Below are 21,623 nucleotides of genomic sequence, written 5' to 3'. Positions count from 1 at the left end.
GGTATAGGGGGCAGTATAAGGGATATACAGTCCACAGGGGAGGGGAGTATAGGGGGCAGTATAAGGGGTATACAGTCCATAGGGGAGGGGGTATAGGGGGCAGTATAAGGGGTATACAGTCCATAGGGGAGGGGAGTATAGGGGGCAGTATAAGGGGTATACAGTCCATAGGGGAGGGGAGTATAGGGGGCAGTATAAGGGGTATACAGTCCATAGGGGAGGGTATAGGGGGCAGTATAAGGGATATACAGTCCACAGGGGAGGGGAGTATAGGGGGCAGTATAAGGGGTATACAGTCCATAGGGGAGTATAGGGGGCAGCATAAGGGGTATACAGTCCATAGGGGAGGGGGTATAGGGGCAGTATAAGGGGTATACAGTCCATAGGGGAGGATATAGGGGGCAGTATAAGGGGTATACAGTCCATAGGGGAGGGGAGTATAGGGGGCAGTATAAGGGGTATACAGTCCATAGGGGAGGCTATAGGGGGCAGTATAAGGGGTATACAGTCCATAGGGGAGGGTATAGGGGGCAGTATAAGGGGTATACAGTCCATAGGGGAGGATATAGGGGGCAGTATAAGGGGTATACAGTCCATAGGGGAGGATATAGGGGGCAGTATAAGGGGTATACAGTCCATAGGGGAGGATATAGGGGGCAGTATAAGGGGTATACAGTCCATAGGGGAGGGTATAGGAGGCAGTATAAGGGGTATACAGTCCATAGGGGAGGGTATAGGGGCAGTATAAGGGATATACAGTCCACAGGGGAGGGGAGTATAGGGGGCAGTATAAGGGGTATACAGTCCATAGGGGAGGGTATAGGGGGCAGTATAAGGGATATACAGTCCACAGGGGAGGGGAGTATAGGGGGCAGTATAAGGGGTATACAGTCCATAGGGGAGGGGGTATAGGGGGCAGTATAAGGGGTATACAGTCCATAGGGGAGGGGAGTATAGGGGGCAGTATAAGGGGTATACAGTCCATAGGGGAGGGGAGTATAGGGGGCAGTATAAGGGGTATACAGTCCATAGGGGAGGATATAGGGGGCAGTATAAGGGGTATACAGTCCATAGGGGAGGGGAGTATAGGGGGCAGTATAAGGGGTATACAGTCCATAGGGGAGGCTATAGGGGGCAGTATAAGGGGTATACAGTCCATAGGGGAGGGTATAGGGGGCAGTATAAGGGGTATACAGTCCATAGGGGAGGATATAGGGGGCAGTATAAGGGGTATACAGTCCATAGGGGAGGATATAGGGGGCAGTATAAGGGGTATACAGTCCATAGGGGAGGATATAGGGGGCAGTATAAGGGGTATACAGTCCATAGGGGAGGATATAGGGGGCAGTATAAGGGGTATACAGTCCATGTGGTATCATGTTCCTCTCAGTTGGTGGCAGGCAGTGACATATCGGGCAGCTATTTGCACGGTTGTTTCCTCCTCCCCCAGTAGGATGTAGAATTTCCTCTCCTTCTCTGCGGATTTATCCTTAATGTCCTCTCTGTTTTCTGATAATTATGAATAAGCAAATCCCAGATCCCCGGCAAGGCTTAGATCTACAATATTTCTATCAGACATTGTACTCGATTTATAAAAAGATGTGCTGAATATTTGGGAGGAAAATATAACCCACTTATTTGGTATTTGGTGGTAATATCTACAACTGAAACTCAGTGTGTCTGAATATGGAGTTCTGAACTAGGGCAAGTCAGTGAAATGCAAATAAATCGGTACAGGATTATGTAAATTTTGTATGCAAATTTATGCAACTTGAAAATGTACCAATCAAGTCCCACCAAGGTTTAATGGAGTGGCCTATCTTCAAGTCGCATATATTTGCATTAAGAATTTACATAATCCTGCATCAGCTAAGAGTTCTTATTGCCCATCCCTAGTCTGGACACTCCAGAGGCAATAACGGCGCAGGAGATTTGGGGCGCACAGGCGCCACCACAGGCGGTCAGGAGAATTACAGCTAGAGCGGCACTCAGACAGCAATTTGGGCTCCGTCAAAAGAATATGAAACTATAAAAACTGTGTCCTTCGGCCGCCAGCAATAGCGTACTTCTGAATGCACGGCGGCCTGCAGGGGGATAGCAATAATGCTGCAGACGCCTCTAATAAGGCCATGATGCTCCAGGAACATCCCAGGAACAGTACGAGGGAAATAGCGTACTTCTGAATGCACAGCGGCCTGCAGGGGGATAGTAATAATGCTGCCGGGACGCTGCTGAAGCCTCTAATAAGGCCATGATGCTGCAGGAACATCCCAGGAACAGTACGAGGGAAATAGCGTACTTCTGAATGCACAGCGGCCTGCAGGGGGATAGTAATAATGCCGCCGGGACGCTGCTGAGGCCTCTAATAAGGCCATGATGCTCCAGGAACATCCCAGGAACAGTACGAGGGAAATAGCGTACTTCTGAATGCACGGCGGCATGCAGGGGGATAGCAATAATGCTGCCGGGACGCTGCTGAAGCCTCTAATAAGGCCATGATGCTCCAGGACCATCCCAGGAACAGTACGGGGGAAATAGCGTACTTCTGAATGCACAGCGGCCTGCAGGGGGAGAGCAATAATGCTGCCGGGACGCTGCTGAAGCGTCTAATAAGGCCATGATGCTGCAGGACCATCCCAGGAACAGTACGGGGGAAATAGCGTACTTCTGAATGCACGGCGGCCTGCAGGGGGATAGCAATAATGCTGCCGGGACGCTGCTGAAGCCTCTAATAAGGCCATGATGCTCCAGGAACATCTCAGGAACAGTACGAGGGAAATAGCGTACTTCTGAATCCACGGTGGCCTGCAGGGGGATAGCAATAATGCTGCCGGGACGTTGCTGAGGCCTCTAATAAGGCCATGATGCTCCAGGAACATCCCAGGAACAGTACGGGGGAAATAGCGTACTTCTGAATCCACAGCGGCCTGCAGGGGGATAGCAATAATGCTGCCGGGACGCTGCTGAGGCCTCTAATAAGGCCATGATGCTCCAGGAACATCCCAGGAACAGTACGAGGGAAATAGCGTACTTCTGAATGCACAGCGGCCTGCAGGGGGATAGCAATAATGCCGCCGGGACACTGCTCAAGCCACTAATAAGGCCATGATGCTCCAGGAACATCCCAGGAACAGTACGAGGGAAATAGCGTACTTCTGAATGCACGGCGGCCTGCAGGGGGATAGCAATAATGCTGCCGGGATACTGCTGAAGCCTCTAATAAGGCCATGATGCTCCAGGAACATCCCAGGAACAGTACGAGGGAAATAGCGTACTTCTGAATCCATGGCGGCCTGCAGGGGGATAGCAATAATGCCGCCGGGACGCTGCTGAAGCCTCTAATAAGGCCATGATGCTCCAGGAACATCCCAGGAACAGTACGAGGGAAATAGCGTACTTCTGAATCCACAGCGGCCTGCAGGGGGATAGCAATAATGCTGCAGGGACGCCGCTGACGCCTCTAATAAGGCCATGATGCTCCAGGAACATCCCAGGAACAGTACGAGGGAAATAGTGTACTTCTGAATCCACAGCGGCCTGCAGGGGGATAGCAATAATGCTGCCGGGACGTTGCTGAGGCCTCTAATAAGGCCATGATGCTCCAGGAACATCCCAGGAACAGTACGAGGGAAATAGCGTACTTCTGAATGCACGGCGGCCTGCAGGGGGATAGCAATAATGCTGCCGGGACGCTGCTGAAGCCTCTAATAAGGCCATGATGCTCCAGGAACATCCCAGGACCAGTACGAGGGAAATAGCGTACTTCTGAATGCACGGCGGCCTGCAGGGGGATAGCAATAATGCTGCCGGGATACTGCTGAAGCCTCTAATAAGGCCATGATGCTCCAGGAACATCCCAGGACCAGTACGGGGGAAATAGTGTACTTCTGAATGCACGGCGGCCTGCAGGGGGATAGCAATAATGCTGCCGGGATACTGCTGAAGCCTCTAATAAGGCCATGATGCTCCAGGAACATCCCAGGAACAGTACGAGGGAAATAGCGTACTTCTGAATGCACAGCGGCCTGCAGGGGGATAGCAATAATGCTGCCGGGACGCTGCTGAAGCCTCTAATAAGGCCATGATGCTCCAGGAACATCTCAGGAACAGTACGGGGGAAATAGCGTACTTCTGAATGCACAGCGGCCTGCAGGGGGATAGCAATAATGCTGCCGGGACGCTGCTGAAGCCTCTAATAAGGCCATGATGCTCCAGGACCATCCCAGGAACAGTACGAGGGAAATAGCGTACTTCTGAATCCACGGCGGCCTGCAGGGGGATAGCAATAATGCTGCCGGGACGCTGCTGAAGCCTCTAATAAGGCCATGATGCTCCAGGAACATCCTAGGGACAGTACGAGGGAAATAGCGTACTTCTGAATCCACAGTGGCCTGCAGGGGGATAGCAATAATGCTGCCGGGACGCTGCTGGAGCCTCTAATAAGGCCATGATGCTCCAGGAACATCCCAGGAACAGTACGAGGGAAATAGCGTAGTTCTGAATGCACGGCGGGCTGCAGGGGGATAGCAATAATGCTGCCGGGACGCTGCTGAAGCCTCTAATAAGGCCATGATGCTCCAGGAACATCCCAGGAACAGTACGAGGGAAATAGCGTACTTCTGAATGCACGGCGGCCTGCAGGGGGATAGCAATAATGCTGCCGGGACGCTGCTGAAGCCTCTAATAAGGCCATGATGCTCCAGGAACATCCCAGGGACAGTACGAGGGAAATAGCGTACTTCTGAATCCACAGCGGCCTGCAGGGGGATAGCAATAATGCTGCCGGGATACTGCTGAAGCCTCTAATAAGGCCATGATGCTCCAGGAACATCCCAGGAACAGTACGAGGGAAATAGCGTACTTCTGAATGCACAGCGGCCTGCAGGGGGATAGCAATAATGCTGCCGGGACGCTGCTGAAGCGTCTAATAAGGCCATGATGCTCCAGGAACATCCCAGGAACAGTACGAGGGAAATAGCGTACTTCTGAATGCACGGCGGCCTGCAAGGGGATAGCAATAATGCCGCCGGGACGCTGCTGAAGCCTCTAATAAGGCCATGATGCTCCAGGACCATCCCAGGAACAGTACGAGGGAAATAGCGTACTTCTGAATCCACAGCGGCCTGCAGGGGGATAGCAATAATGCTGCAAGGACGCTGCTGAAGCCTCTAATAAGGCCATGATGCTCCAGGAACATCCCAGGAACAGTACGAGGGAAATAGCGTACTTCTGAATGCACGGCGGCATGCAGGGGGATAGCAATAATGCTGCCGGGACGCTGCTGAAGCCTCTAATAAGGCCATGATGCTCCAGGAACATCCCAGGAACAGTACGGGGGAAATAGCGTACTTCTGAATGCACGGCGGCCTGCAGGGGGATAGCAATAATGCTGCCGGGACGCTGCTGAAGCCTCTAATAAGGCCATGATGCTCCAGGGACATCCCAGGAACAGTACGAGGGAAATAGTGTACTTCTGAATGCACGGCGGCCTGCAGGGGGAGAGCAATATTGCTGCCGGGACGCTGCTGAAGCCTCTAATAAGGCCATGATGCTCCAGGAACATCTCAGGAACAGTACGGGGGAAATAGCGTACTTCTGAATCCACAGCGGCCTGCAGGGGGATAGCAATAATACTGCCGGGACGCTACTGAAGCCTCTAATAAGGCCATGATGCTCCAGGGACCATCCCAGGAACAGTACGAGGGAAATAGTGTACTTCTGAATGCACGGCGGCCTGCAGGGGGATAGCAATAATGCTGCCGGGACGCTGCTGAGGCCTCTAATAAGGCCATGATGCTCCAGGACCATCCCAGGAACAGTACGAGGGAAATAGCGTACTTCTGAATGCACGGCGGCCTGCAGGGGGAGAGCAATAATGCTGCCGGGACGCTGCTGAGGCCTCTAATAAGGCCATGATGCTCCAGGAACATCCCAGGAACAGTACGGGGGAAATAGTGTACTTCTGAATGCACGGCGGCCTGCAGGGGGATAGCAATAATGCTGCCGGGACGTTGCTGAGGCCTCTAATAAGGCCATGATGCTCCAGGAACATCCCAGGAACAGTACGGGGGAAATAGCGTACTTCTGAATGCACAGCGGCCTGCAGGGGGATAGTAATAATGCTGCCGGGACGCTGCTGAAGCCTCTAATAAGGCCATGATGCTCCAGGAACATCTCAGGAACAGTACGGGGGAAATAGCGTACTTCTGAATCCACAGCGGCCTGCAGGGGGATAGCAATAATACTGCCGGGACGCTACTGAAGCCTCTAATAAGGCCATGATGCTCCAGGGACCATCCCAGGAACAGTACGAGGGAAATAGTGTACTTCTGAATGCACGGCGGCCTGCAGGGGGATAGCAATAATGCTGCCGGGACGCTGCTGAGGCCTCTAATAAGGCCATGATGCTCCAGGAACATCCCAGGAACAGTACGAGGGAAATAGCGTACTTCTGAATGCACGGCGGCCTGCAGGGGGATAGCAATAATGCTGCCGGGACGCTGCTGAAGCCTCTAATAAGGCCATGATGCTCCAGGAACATCCCAGGAACAGTACGAGGGAAATAGCGTACTTCTGAATGCACGATGGCCTGCGGGGGGATAGCAATAATGCTGCCGGGACGCTGCTGAAGCCTCTAATAAGGCCATGATGCTCCAGGAACATCCCAGGAACAGTACGAGGGAAATAGCGTACTTCTGAATCCACAGCGGCCTGCAGGGGGGAGAGCAATAATGCTGCCGGGACGCTGCTGAGGCCTCTAATAAGGCCATGATGCTCCAGGACCATCCCAGGAACAGTACGAGGGAAATCGTGTACTTCTGAATGCACGGCGGCCTGCAGGGGGAGAGCAATAATGCTGCCGGGACGCCTCTAATAAGGCCATGATGCTCCAGGAACATCCCAGGAACAGTACGAGGGAAATAGCGTACTTCTGAATGCACGGTGGCCTGCAGGGGCATCGCAATAATTCCGCCGGGACGCTGCTGAAGCCTCTAATAAGGCCATGATGCTCCAGGAACATCCCAGGACCAGTACGAGGGAAATAGCGTACTTCTGAATGCACAGCGGCCTGCAGGGGGATAGCAATAATGCTGCCGGGACGCTGCTGAAGCGTCTAATAAGGCCATGATGCTCCAGGAACATCCCAGGAACAGTACGGGGGAAATAGCGTACTTCTGAATCCACAGCGGCCTGCAGGGGGAGAGCAATAATGCCGCCGGGACGCTGCTGAAGCCTCTAATAAGGCCATGATGCTCCAGGAACATCCCAGGAACAGTACGGGGGAAATAGTGTACTTCTGAATCCACAGCGGCCTGCAGGGGGAGAGCAATAATGCTGCCGGGACGTTGCTGAAGCGTCTAATAAGGCCATGATGCTCCAGGAACATCCCAGGACCAGTACGAGGGAAATAGCGTACTTCTGAATGCACAGCGGCCTGCAGGGGGATAGCAATAATGCTGCCGGGACGCTGCTGAAGCCTCTAATAAGGCCATGATGCTCCAGGAACATCCCAGGAACAGTACGAGGGAAATAGTGTACTTCTGAATGCACGGCAGCCTGCAGGGGGATAGCAATAATGCTGCCGGGACGCTGCTGAAGCCTCTAATAAGGCCATGATGCTCCAGGAACATCCCAGGACCAGTACGAGGGAAATAGCGTACTTCTGAATGCACAGCGGCCTGCAGGGGGATAGCAATAATGCCGCCGGGACGCTGCTGAAGCCTCTAATAAGGCCATGATGCTGCAGGAACATCCCAGGAACAGTACGAGGGAAATAGTGTACTTCTGAAACCACGGCGGCCTGCAGGGGGATAGCAATAATGCTGCCGGGACGCTGCTGAAGCCTCTAATAAGGCCATGATGCTCCAGGAACATCCCAGGAACAGTACGAGGGAAATAGCGTACTTCTGAATGCACGGCGGCCTGCAGGGGGATAGCAATAATGCCGCCGGGACGCTGCTGAAGCCTCTAATAAGGCCATGATGCTGCAGGAACATCCCAGGAACAGTACGAGGGAAATAGCGTACTTCTGAATGCACAGCGGCCTGCAGGGAGATAGCAATAATGCTACCGGGACGCTGCTGAAGCCTCTAATAAGGCCATGATGCTCCAGGACCATCCCAGGAACAGTACGAGGGAAATAGTGTACTTCTGAATGCACGGCGGGCTGCAGGGGGATAGCAATAATGCTGCCGGGACGCTGCTGAGGCCTCTAATAAGGCCATGATGCTCCAGGAACATCTCAGGAACAGTACGGGGGAAATAGCGTACTTCTGAATGCACGGTGGCCTGCAGGGGGATAGCAATAATGCTGCCGGGACGCTGCTGACGCCTCTAATAAGGCCATGATGCTCCAGGAACATCCCAGGAACAGTACGAGGGAAATAGCGTACTTCTGAATCCACAGCGGCCTGCAGGGGGATAGCAATAATGCTGCAAGGACGCTGCTGAAGCCTCTAATAAGGCCATGATGCTCCAGGAACATCCCAGGAACAGTACGAGGGAAATAGCGTACTTCTGAATCCACAGTGGCCTGCAGGGGGATAGCAATAATGCTGCCGGGACGCTGCTGAAGCCTCTAATAAGGCCATGATGCTCCAGGAACATCCCAGGAACAGTACGAGGGAAATAGCGTACTTCTGAATGCACGGCGGCCTGCAGGGGGATAGCAATAATGCTGCCGGGATACTGCTGAAGCCTCTAATAAGGCCATGATGCTCCAGGAACATCTCAGGAACAGTACGGGGGAAATAGCGTACTTCTGAATGCACGGTGGCCTGCAGGGGGATAGCAATAATGCTGCCGGGACGCTGCTGAAGCCTCTAATAAGGCCATGATGCTCCAGGAACATTCCAGGAACAGTACGAGGGAAATAGTGTACTTCTGAATGCACGGCGGCCTGCAGGGGGATAGCAATAATGCTGCCGGGACGCTGCTGAAGCCTCTAATAAGGCCATGATGCTCCAGGAACATCCCAGGACCAGTACGAGGGAAATAGCGTACTTCTGAATGCACGGCGGCCTGCAGGGGGATAGCAATAATGCTGCCGGGACGCTGCTGAAGCCTCTAATAAGGCCATGATGCTCCAGGAACATCCCAGGAACAGTACGAGGGAAATAGCGTACTTCTGAATGCACGGCGGCCTGCAGGGGGATAGCAATAATGCTGCCGGGACGCTGCTGAAGCCTCTAATAAGGCCATGATGCTCCAGGAACATCCCAGGAACAGTACGGGGGAAATAGCGTACTTCTGAATGCACGGCGGGCTGCAGGGGGATAGCAATAATGCTGCCGGGACGCTGCTGAAGCGTCTAATAAGGCCATGATGCTCCAGGAACAGCCCAGGAACAGTACGAGGGAAATAGCGTACTTCTGAATGCACGGCGGGCTGCAGGGGGATAGCAATAATGCTGCCGGGACGCTGCTGAAGCGTCTAATAAGGCAGTCACCCCACAAACTGCCAGACTTTCCAGGAGATTTAGGTCCAATTGTGAAATAAACGTTCACTTAATGGACACCTAAAGTGAGAGGGATATGAAGGCTGCCATATGTATTTTCTGTTAAACAATAACAGTTGCCTGGCTGTCCTGCTGGTCTCTCTGGCTGCAGTAGTGTCTGAATCAAACACCTGAAACAAGCATGCAGCTAATCTTGTCACACTTCAGTCACAGCACCTGATCTGCTGCATGCTTGTTCAGGGGTTATGGCTAAAAGTATAAGAGGCAGAGGCTCAGCAAAACTGCCAGGCAATCTGCATAGTTCATAAGGAAATACATTTGGCATCCTCTATATCTCATTTCATGTTCTCTGTACAGTCAGGTCATCGGCATGGACATTCCGAGGCGAGGAACTGATTACTCTTACCTGGCGTGTCCAGATCATGGAGGACATAGATGTGCTTAAAGGGGTCGAGATTTTTGCTTTCTTTGGTCCCAAAAAACACCAGCGATAAGAGATCCCGGTCACTGCTGATGATCTTGCTTGTGTAGACACTGCGAATGCACTACAGAAAGGAAACCATTACCGACAACGTCACACGATCATGTATCTTGTACCCTCTCCCTTCCCTAGTGTATTCTACATGATTGTGTGCTCCTTTCCTATGACAGCCTGTACTTGTATTACTGGGCCTACCTAACCAGCCCAAATCCCATGATCATGTATCTTGTACCCTCTCCCTTCCCTAGTGTATTCTACATGATCGTGTGCTCCTTTCCTATGACAGCCTCCTCCTTGTATTACTGGACCTACCTAACCAGCCCCAAATCACATGATCATGCATCTTGTACCCTCTCCCTTCCCTAGTGTATTCTACAGGATCGTGTGCTCCTTTCCTATGACAGCCTCGTACTTGTACTACTGGGCCTACCTAACCAGCCCAAATCACATGATCATGTATCTTGTACCCTCTCCCTTCCCTAGTGTATTCTACATGATCGTGTGCTCCTTTCCTATGACAGCCTCGTACTTGTACTACTGGGCCTACCTAACCAGCCCAAATCACATGATCATGTATCTTGTACCCTCTCCCTTCCCTAGTGTATTCTACAGGATCGTGTGCTCCTTTCCTATGACAGCCTTGTACTTGTATTACTGGACCTACCTAACCAGCCCAAATCACATGATCATGTATCTTGTACCCTCTCCCTTCCCTAGTGTATTCTACATGATTGTGTGCTCCTTTCCTATGACAGCCTGTACTTGTATTACTGGGCCTACCTAACCAGCCCAAATCACATGATCATGTATCTTGTACCCTCTCCCTTCCCTAGTGTATTCTACATGATCGTGTGCTCCTTTCCTATGACTGCCTGTACTTGTATTACTGGACCTACCTAACCAGCCCAAATCACATGATCATGTATCTTGTACCCTCTCCCTTCCCTAGTGTATTCTACATGATCGTGTGCTCCTCTCCTATGACAGCCTCCTCCTTGTATTACTGGACCTACCTAACCAGCCCCAAATCACATGATCATGTATCTTGTACCCTCTCCCTTCACTAGTGTATGCTACATGATCGTGTGCTCCTTTCCTATGACAGCCTCGTACTTGTATTACTGGACCTACCTAACCAGCCCAAATCACATGATCATGTATCTTGTACCCTCTCCCTTCCCTAGTGTATTCTACAGGATCGTGTGCTCCTTTCCTATGACTGCCTGTACTTGTATTACTGGGCCTACCTAACCAGCCCATATCACATGATCATGTATCTTGTACTCTCTCCCTTCCCTAGTGTATTCTACATGATGGTGTGCTCCTTTCCTATGACAGCCTCGTACTTGTATTACTGGACCTACCTAACCAGCCCAAATCACATGATCATGTATCTTGTACCCTCTCCCTTCCCTAGTGTATGCTACATGATCGTGTGCTCCTTTCCTAGGACAGACTCGTATTTGTATTACTGGGCCTACCTAACCAGCCCAAATCACATGATCCTGTATCTTGTATCCTCTCCCTTCCCTAGTGTATTCTACATGATTGTGTGCTCCTTTCCTATGACAGCCTCATACTTGTATTACTGGACCTACCTAACCAGCCCAAATCACATGATCATGTATCTTGTACCCTCTCCCTTCCCTAGTGTATTCTACATGATAGTGTGCTCCTTTCCTATGACTGCCTGTACTTGTATTACTGGACCTACCTAACCAGCCCAAATCACATGATCATGTATCTTGTACCCTCTCCCTTCCCTAGTGTATTCTACATGATCGTGTGCTCCTCTCCTATGACAGCCTCCTCCTTGTATTACTGGACCTACCTAACCAGCCCCAAATCACATGATCATGTATCTTGTACCCTCTCCCTTCACTAGTGTATGCTACATGATCGTGTGCTCCTTTCCTATGACAGCCTCGTACTTGTATTACTGGACCTACCTAACCAGCCCAAATCACATGATCATGTATCTTGTACCCTCTCCCTTCACTAGTGTATGCTACATGATCGTGTGCTCCTTTCCTATGTCAGCCTCATACTTGTATTACTGGACCTACCTAACCAGCCCAAATCATATGATCATGTATCTTGTACCCTCTCCCTTCCCTAGTGTATTCTACAGGATCGTGTGCTCCTTTCCTATGACTGCCTGTACTTGTATTACTGGGCCTACCTAACCAGCCCATATCACATGATCATGTATCTTGTACTCTCTCCCTTCCCTAGTGTATTCTACATGATGGTGTGCTCCTTTCCTATGACAGCCTCGTACTTGTATTACTGGACCTACCTAACCAGCCCAAATCACATGATCATGTATCTTGTACCCTCTCCCTTCCCTAGTGTATTCTACATGATCGTGTGCTCCTCTCCTATGACAGCCTCCTCCTTGTATTACTGGACCTACCTAACCAGCCCCAAATCACATGATCCTGTATCTTGTACCCTCTCCCTTCACTAGTGTATGCTACATGATTGTGTGCTCCTTTCCTATGACTGCCTCGTACTTGTATTACTGGACCTACCTAACCAGCCCAAATCACATGATCATGTATCTTGTACTCTCTCCCTTCCCTAGTGTATTCTACATGATGGTGTGCTCCTTTCCTATGACAGCCTCGTACTTGTATTACTGGACCTACCTAACCAGCCCAAATCACATGATCATGTATCTTGTACCCTCTCCCTTCCCTAGTGTATTCTACATGATCGTGTGCTCCTCTCCTATGACAGCCTCCTCCTTGTATTACTGGACCTACCTAACCAGCCCCAAATCACATGATCCTGTATCTTGTACCCTCTCCCTTCACTAGTGTATGCTACATGATTGTGTGCTCCTTTCCTATGACTGCCTCGTACTTGTATTACTGGACCTACCTAACCAGCCCAAATCACATGATCCTGTATCTTGTACCCTCTCCCTTCACTAGTGTATGCTACATGATCCTGTGCTCCTTTCCTATGACAGCTTTGTACTTGTATTACTGGACCTACCTAACCAGCCCAAATCACATGAGCATGTATCTTGTACCCTCTCCCTTCCCTAGTGTATTGTACATGACCGTGTGCTCCTTTCCTATGACAGCCTGTACTTGTATTACTGGGTCTACCTAACCAGCCCAAATCACATGATCATGTATCTTGTACCCTCTCCCTTCCCTAGTGTATTCTACATGATAGTGTGCTCCTGTCCTATGACTGCCCTGTACTTGTATTACTGGACCTACCTAACCTGCTCAAATCACATGATCATGTATCTTGTTCCCTCTCCCTTCCCTAGTGTATTCTACATGATGGTGTGCTCCTTTCCTATGACAGCCTCGTACTTGTATTACTGGACCTACCTAACCAGCCCAAATCTCATGATCATGTCTCTTGTACCCTCTCCCTTCCCTAGTGTATTCTACATGATGGTGTGCTCCTTTCCTATGACAGCCTCATACTTGTATTACTGGGCCTACCTAACCAGCCCAAATCACATGATCATGTCTCTTGTACCCTCTCCCTTCCCTAGTGTATTCTACATGATTGTGTGCTCCTTTCCTATGACAGCCTCGTACTTGTATTACTGGACCTACCTAACCAGCCCAAATCTCATGATCATGTCTCTTGTACCCTCTCCCTTACCTAGTGTACTCTACATGATCGTGTGCTCCTGTCCTATGACAGCCTGTACTTGTATTACTGGCCCTACCTAACCAGCCCAAATCTCATGATCATGTCTCTTGTACCCTCTCCCTTACCTAGTGTACTCTACATGATCGTGTGCTCCTGTCCTATGACAGCCTGTACTTGTATTACTGGGCCTACCTAACCAGCCCAAATCACATGATCATGTATCTTGTACCCTCTCCCTTCCCTAGTGTATGCTACATGACCGTGTGTTCCTTTCCTATGACAGCCTGTACTTGTATTACTGGACCTACCTAACCAGCCCATGGACCTACCTAACCAGCCCAAATCACATGATCATGTATCTTGTACCCTCTCCCTTACCTAGTGTACTCTACATGATCGTGTGCTCCTGTCCTATGACAGCCTGTACTTGTATTACTGGGCCTACCTAACCAGCCCAAATCACATGATCATGTATCTTGTACCCTCTCCCTTCCCTAGTGTATTCCACATGATCATGTGCTCCTTTCCTATGACAGCCTCGTACTTGTATTACTGGACCTACCTAACCAGCCCAAATCACATGATCCTGTATCTTGTACCCTCTCCCTTCCCTAGTGTATTCTACATGATAGTGTGCTCCTTTCCTATGACTGCCTCGTACTTGTACTACTGGGCCTACCTAACCTGCTCAAATCACATGATCATGTATCTTGTATCCTCTCCCTTCCCTAGTGTATTCTACATGATTGTGTGCTCCTGTCCTATGACAGCCTCGTACTTGTATTACTGGACCTACCTAACCAGCCCAAATCTCATGATCATGTCTCTTGTACCCTCTCCCTTCCCTAGTGTATTCTACATGATGGTGTGCTCCTTTCCTATGACAGCCTCATACTTGTATTACTGGGCCTACCTAAACAGCCCAAATCACATGATCATGTCTCTTGTACCCTCTCCCTTCCCTAGTGTATTCTACATGATTGTGTGCTCCTGTCCTATGACAGCCTCGTACTTGTATTACTGGACCTACCTAACCAGCCCAAATCTCATGATCATGTCTCTTGTACCCTCTCCCTTCCCTAGTGTAGTCTACATGATGGTGTGCTCCTTTCCTATGACAGCACTGTACTTGTATTACTGGGCCTACCTAACCAGCCCAAATCACATGATCATGTATCTTGTACCCTCTCACTTCCCTAGTGTACTCTACATGATCGTGTGCTCCTTTCCTATGACTGCCTGTACTTGTATTACTGGGCCTACCTAACCAGCCCAAATCACATGATCATGTATCTTGTACCCTCTCCCTTCCCTAGTGTATTCTACATCAGTGTTCTCCCCAGAAAATTTTTCCAGCCGGGTGGCATGAAAAAGTAGCCGGGTGGGGTGCGATGGGAAAATGTATGTGGTATTTACTACCCCGTCTCACCCTCAAACCACCCCCACCCATATATTGCTTACCTACTCATTGGTGGTGAGTGCCCACTATTATTATTACTTAAGTATTTATATAGCGCAGACGAATTCCGCAGCGATGTACAGCGTAAGTTGTCTTGTCACTTAACTGTCCATTAAAGTGGCTCAGTCTAGTCCCTACCAGTCATATGTGTGTATTGTGTAGTGTATGTATTGTAGTCTATGGCTAATTTAGGGGGAAGCCAGTGAACTTATCTGTATGGTTTTGGGATTTGGAAGGAAACTGGAGTGCCCAGCAGAAACCCATGCAGACACAGGGAGAACATACAGACTCCATGCAGATAGTGCCCTTCTGATTATCTCCCTGCAGCAGTACTGGTAAAAGCAGGGACATGTGAGCCCTTTGCGTCATCTGAAAGGCGACTAAATGCTGTAAGCCCACCCAGAGCTGTGTATCAGCGTTGGTTATAAATTGAAGCCACGCTGCTATACAGCCCTGTGCAGGTTTACAGCGCATGGCTGCCTGTCAGATGACACAGAAAATACTGTTCTGTACCTAAATGTATCTGTGCTGCAGCAGTGGAGATCTGCTATACAGTATAGAAGAAGCAGTGAGGTCTTGTAGCAATGGTGCCTCTGGGCAAGGAATGGTAGGACTAGTGGTGGGTGAAAGCAGAGGATACAAGGTACAGACCTTTTTGAAAAATGCTGGGCAGAGGGGGTAGGAAATGGAGGCAGACTGCAGTCCAATCAGAATTTTTTTTTTTTCATTTAGCAGTACAGGATCTGGCCCTCACCTCTCGCACAGACAGTGCAGTAGGAATTGAGGAAACTAAAATGGCTCGGCCTCTCCTGCTATATACAGGCATGAATGAACTCTATGTGACCTGGTCAGTGGTCACAGGAGTCAGACCAGAGCGAGCCCCGATGGAATGTGAGGAGTGAAGGACCGCATTTACTGAGCGGGCTGCCGTGCTCCATTAGCTGGCCACACGCTGCGAGGTCTAGAGTGTGACTCGCTTGCTTAAGCGTAACTATGCCGTGCCGTCCCTGCTATCAGAAGAATACAGAGGACAGCAGTAGCTGGAGGTAGAGCCTGACACGCTGGACGCTTGCAGAGAGAAGGGACCTGGCTGTGAGGAGTACAAGCAGAGGGAGAAGCTGTGGTATTTGGAAACTGTGACTGCATCAATAATTCCCCGTCTGCCAAACCATGTGCGTGTACCTCATACAGGCTCGAGTCTCCCTGCTATGTAAACTCCGGCAAGCAGACAGCCTCTAACACGCCCCTCACAGTCTATAGGCTAGCGCAGATGGTCCCACCTCTCACCAAGCGCTGAGCCAATGAATGTACGAGTCTGCCGGGAAGCAGAAGAGTTTGTACGCAGAAAAGCAGAGCAGATTCAGGACAGCGCTGGGTTTTGCCATTTTGCAAGAGAGCCCAGCGCGTCTTGATAGATCACGTGAAACCAGCCGGGCGGTGCTTAATTTCAAGTGGGCGGCCCGCCCACTTGTTTGATTCTGGGGAGAACACTGCTACATGATTGTGTGCTCCTTTCCTATGACAGCCTCGTACTTGTATTACTGGACCTACCTAACCAGCCCAAATCACATGATCATGTATCTTGTACCCTCTCCCTTCCCTAGTGTATTCTACATGATCGTGTGCTCCTTTCCTATGACAGCCTCGTACTCGTATTACTGGACCTACCTAACCAGCCCCAAATCATATGATCATGTATCTTGTACCCTCTCCCTTCCCTAGTGTATTCTACATGATCCTGTGCTCCTTTCCTATGACAGCCTCGTACTTGTATTACTGGACCTACCTAACCAGCCCCAAATCACATGATCATGTCTCTTGTACCCTCTCCCTTCCCTAGTGTATTCTACATGATCGTGTGCTCCTTTCCTATGACAGCCTCGTACTTGTATTACTGGGTCTACCTAACCAGCCCAAATCACATGATCATGTATCTTGTACCCTCTCCCTTCCCTAGTGTAATCTACATGATTGTGTGCTCCTTTCCTATGACTGCCTGTACTTGTATTACTGGACCTACCTAACCAGTCCAAATCACATGATCATGTATCTTGTACCCTCTCCCTTCCCTAGTGTATTCTACATGATCGTGTGCTCCTTTCCTATTACTGCCTCGTACTCGTATTACTGGACCTACCTAACCAGCCCAAATCACATGATCATGTATCTTGTACCCTTTTTGCCTTCTATAAGTTTGTCCTATGTTGTATAACCTTGTGTATCATTTTATGTACCAACTTTTTGGACTATAAGACACACTTTTTCTTTCCCAAAACTTTGGAGGAAAAGTGGGTGCATCTCATAGTCTGAAGGTAAGGAGATGCACAGGGAGCACTTGCCCAACTAGCGCTGCGCTGCGCTCCTCTACCCCGTGCTCCGGTCATCTTCAAGTAAATAAGCTCTTCTCCTCCTCCTCCTGCAGCCTAAGCTTCTCTGGGTCCTCCATGCTTCCTGCTGCCACCACCGCGCTCCTCTTCCCCATCACTCCGGTGTTCTTCAGGTAATAGGCTCCTCTTCCTGCAGCCAGCGGGACACTGCAGCCGCCTCAGCTTCTCCGGGTCCTCCATGCTTCTATCTTCTGCCCCAAAGTGGTTATTACTGTAACCACAGCGGCACACGGAGGACCCGGAGGAGCTGAGGTGGCTACAGGAGGAGGAGGAAGAGAAGGGGAGCCTGCTGACTGAAATGGAGACCACCGGAGAGGGGGAAGGAGCGTGGCGGCAGGAAGCACGGAGGACCCGGAGTAGCTGAGGTGGTCACTGGAGGAGGGAAGAGGAGCCTGCTGACTGAAATGGAGACCACCGGAGAGGGGGAAGAGGAGCGTGGCAGCAGGAAGCACGGAGGACCCGGAGAAGCTGAGGTGGTCACTGGAGGAGGGAAGAGGAGCCTGCTGACTGAAATGGAGACCACCGGAGAGGGGGAAGAGGAGCGTGGCGGCAGGAAGCACGGAGGACCCGGAGAAGCTGAGGTGGCCACTGGAGGAGGAAAGAGGATCCTGCTGACTGAAATGGAGACCACCGGAGAGGGGGAAGAGGAGCGTGGCGGCAGGAAGCACGGAGGACCCGGAGAAGCTGAGGTGGCCACTGGAGGAGGGAAGAGGAGCCTGCTGACTGAAATGGAGACCACCGGAGAGGGGGAAGAGGAGCGTGGCGGCAGGAAGCACGGAGGACCCGGAGAAGCTGAGGTGGCCACTGGAGGAGGGAAGAGGAGCCTGCTGACTGAAATGGAGACCACCGGAGAGGGGGAAGAGGAGCGTGGCGGCAGGAAGCACGGAGGACCCGGAGAAGCTGAAGTGGCCACTGGAGGAGGGAAGAGGAGCCTGCTGACTGAAATGGAGACCACCGGAGAGGGGGAAGAGGAGCACGGCAGCAGGAAGCATGGAGGACCCGGAGAAGCTGAGGTGGTCACTGGAGGAGGGAAGAGGAGCCTGCTGACTGAAATGGAGACCACTGAAGAGGGGGAAGAGGAGCGTGGCGGCAGGAAGCACAGAGGACCCGGAGAAGCTGAGGTGGCCACTGGAGGAGGGAAAAGGAGCCTGCTGACTGAAATGGAGACCACCGGAGAGGGGGAAGAGGAGCACGGCAGCAGGAAGCATGGAGGACCCGGAGAAGCTGAGGTGGCCACTGGAGGAGGGAAAAGGAGCCTGCTGACTGAAATGGAGACCACCGGAGAGGGGGAAGAGGAGCGTGGCGGCAGGAAGCACGGAGGACCCGGAGAAGCTGAGGTGGCCACTGGAGGAGGGAAGAGGAGCCTGCTGACTGAAATGGAGACCACCGGAGAGGGGGAAGAGGAGCGTGGCGGCAGGAAGCACGGAGGACCCGGAGAAGCTGAAGTGGCCACTGGAGGAGGGAAAAGGAGCCTGCTGACTGAAATGGAGACCACCGGAGAGGGGGAAGAGGAGCACAGGAGCACGGCAGCAGGAAGCATGGAGGACCCGGAGAAGCTGAGGTGGCCACTGGAGGAGGGAAGGGGAGCCTGCTGACTGAAATGGAGACCACCGGAGAGGGGGAAGAGGAGCGTGGCGGCAGGAAGCACGGAGGACCCGGAGAAGCTGAAGTGGCCACTGGAGGAGGGAAAAGGAGCCTGCTGACTGAAATGGAGACCACCGGAGAGGGGGAAGAGGAGCACGGCAGCAGGAAGCACGGAGGACCCGGAGAAGCTGAGGTGGTCACTGGAGGAGGGAAGAGGAGGCTGCTGACTGAAATGGAGACCACCGGAGAGGGGGAAGAGGAGCATGGCAGCAGGAAGCACGGAGGACCCGGAGAAGCCGAGGTGGCCACTGGAGGAGGGAAGAGGAGCCTGCTGACTGAAATGGAGACCACTGAAGAGGGGGAAGAGGAGCACAGCAGCAGGAAGCATGGAGGACCCGGAGAAGCTGAGGTGGCCACTGGAGGAGGGAAGAAGAGCCTGCTGACTGAAATGGAGACCACCGGAGAGGGGGAAGAGGAGCACGGCAGCAGGAAGCATGGAGGACCCGGAGAAGCTGAGGTGGCCACTGGAGGAGGGAAGAGGAGCCTGCTGACTGAAATGGAGACCACCGGAGAGGGGGAAGAGGAGCACAGCAGCAGGAAGCATGGAGGAGCTGAAGCGGCTGCAGCAAAAGGAGAAGAGATGTCTGTGTACATGAGGGGCAAAGGAGCGGGACGGCAGGATCAGATGCAGTATGGAAGTGTCAGTGTAGTGTAGTGTAGTCTAAGATCATTGGCTGTGTATTGTTATTGTAGTGTTGTGCAGTATAGTGCAGTGCTGTGTAGCTTAGATGCTGGGGCAGCAGGGGTTAGTGTAGTTTAGTATGTAGTGTTGTGCACTGTTAGTGTAGTGTTTTGTTGTATAGTGTGTAGTGAATTGAATAGTGTTCTGGTGAATAGTGTGTTGTGTTCTGTTGTAAAGTTTGTAGTGCAGTGCTGTGTAGCTTAGCTGCTGGATCAGCAGAGGTTAATGTAGTGTTAGTGTAGTGCAGTACAGTACAGTGCTGTGTACCTTAGCTGGTGGGGCAGCAGGGGTTAGTGTAGTTTAGTATGTAGTGTTGTGCACTACTAGTGTAGTGTTCTGTTGTGTAGTGTTCTGTTGTATAGTGAGTAGTGCTGTGTTGTGTAGTGTTCTATTGTATAGTGTGTAGTGCTGTGTTGTGTAGTGTTCTGTTGTATAGTGTGTAGTGTTGTGTAGTGTACTGTTGTAAAGTGTGTAGTGCTGTGTTGTGTTCTGTTGTATAGTGTGTAGTGTTCTGTTGTACAGTGTGTAGTGTTCTGTTGCATAGTGTGTAGTGCAGTGCTGTGTACCTTAGCTGGTGGGGCAGCAGGGGTTAGTGTAGTTTAGTATGTAGTGTTGTGCACTATTAGTGTAGTGTTCTGTTGTATAGTGTGTAGTGCTGAGTTGTGTTCTGTTGTATAGTGTGTAGTGTTCTGTTGTACAGTGTGTAGTGTTGTGTAGTGTTCGGTTGTATAGTGTGTAGTGTAGTGCTGTGTACCTTAGCTGGTGGGGCAGCAGGGGTTAGTGTAGTTTAGTATGTAGTGTTGTGCACTATTAGTGTAGTGTTCTGTTGTATAGTGTGCAGTGTTGTGTAGTGTTGTGTAGTGTTCTGTTGCATAGTGTGTAGTGCAGTGCTGTGTACCTTAGCTGGTGGGGCAGCAGGGGTTAGTGTAGTGTAGTATGTAGTGTTGTGTACTATTAGTGTAGTGTTCTGTTGTAGTGTAGTGTTGTGTTGTATAGTGTGTAGTGTTGTCTAGTGTGTAGTGTTCTGTTGCATAGTGTGTAGTGCAGTGCTGTGTTGTATAGTGTGTAGTGTTGTCTAGTGTGTAGTGTTCTGTTGCATAGTGTGTAGTGCAGTGATGTGTACCTTAGCTGGTGGGGCAGCAGGGGTTAGTGTAGTGTAGTATGTAGTGTTGTGTACTATTAGTGTAGTGTTCTGTTGTATAGTGTGTGGTTCTGTGTTGTGTAGTGTTCTGTTGTACAGTGTGTAGTGTTCTGTTGCATAGTGTGTGGTGCAGTGCTGTGTAGTTTAGCTGGTGGGGCAGCAGGGGTTAGTGTAGTGTAATGTAGCTGGTGGGGCCAGGAAGGGTTAGTGTAGTGTAGCTGGGCAGAGTAGCTTAGAGACAAGTTAGGGAGAATAGGTCCATAGGACACACCTGCACTATACATGCACCAGGTTTAGGATTTCTTTTTACCTGATTTTTGGCCTCTATACCTTGGTGCGTATTATAGTCCGGAACATTTTAACCACTTCACAGCTCCAGTACAGTATATCTACTCCCCTGCAGACTTCATCTAACCGCCCAGGGGAGTAAATATACGTACTCCCGCTGCTACCACTGCTGTAAGCGCTCCCGCTTATTTGTGCGCTCGTTCATGTTGCCATCTGCCCGCCAGGAGATCAATGAATGAGAAAGCAATTCCTAATCATTGATCTAAGTCCCCGTAGCAATTATCGGCGCCTTTTATGAGAAGCTGCACGATAATTCTAATAAATAAAAGTTTCCCATCTTCAGTACACTTCCTGTAAGCATACATATTTCGGTTACAGGACATATAACAAAAAAAAGACTGAGGCCATCTTGTGGCCAAATAGTAAAACTACATCTAAAAGTACTTTTTTTAAATGC

At 50.8% G+C, this 21,623-nt stretch overlaps 1 protein-coding gene across 1 annotated transcript in view; it reads right to left on the bottom strand.

The window, feature by feature from the left end:
* Positions 1-21,623, bottom strand: part of XRCC6 (X-ray repair cross complementing 6) — a 67,268-nt gene that overhangs the window by 32,167 nt on the left and 13,478 nt on the right. Inside the window, exon 4 of the mRNA XM_068252808.1 lies at positions 9,864-10,002. Coding sequence (XP_068108909.1) covers positions 9,864-10,002 — 139 coding nt within the window. The remainder of the gene's footprint in view (positions 1-9,863; positions 10,003-21,623) is intronic.

This window comes from Hyperolius riggenbachi, chromosome 9, assembly GCF_040937935.1.
Source record: "Hyperolius riggenbachi isolate aHypRig1 chromosome 9, aHypRig1.pri, whole genome shotgun sequence".
NCBI lineage: Eukaryota > Metazoa > Chordata > Amphibia > Anura > Hyperoliidae > Hyperolius > Hyperolius riggenbachi.
The sequence above is the reverse complement of the archived record's forward strand: the minus strand, read 5'-3'. Positions and strand labels throughout refer to the sequence as shown.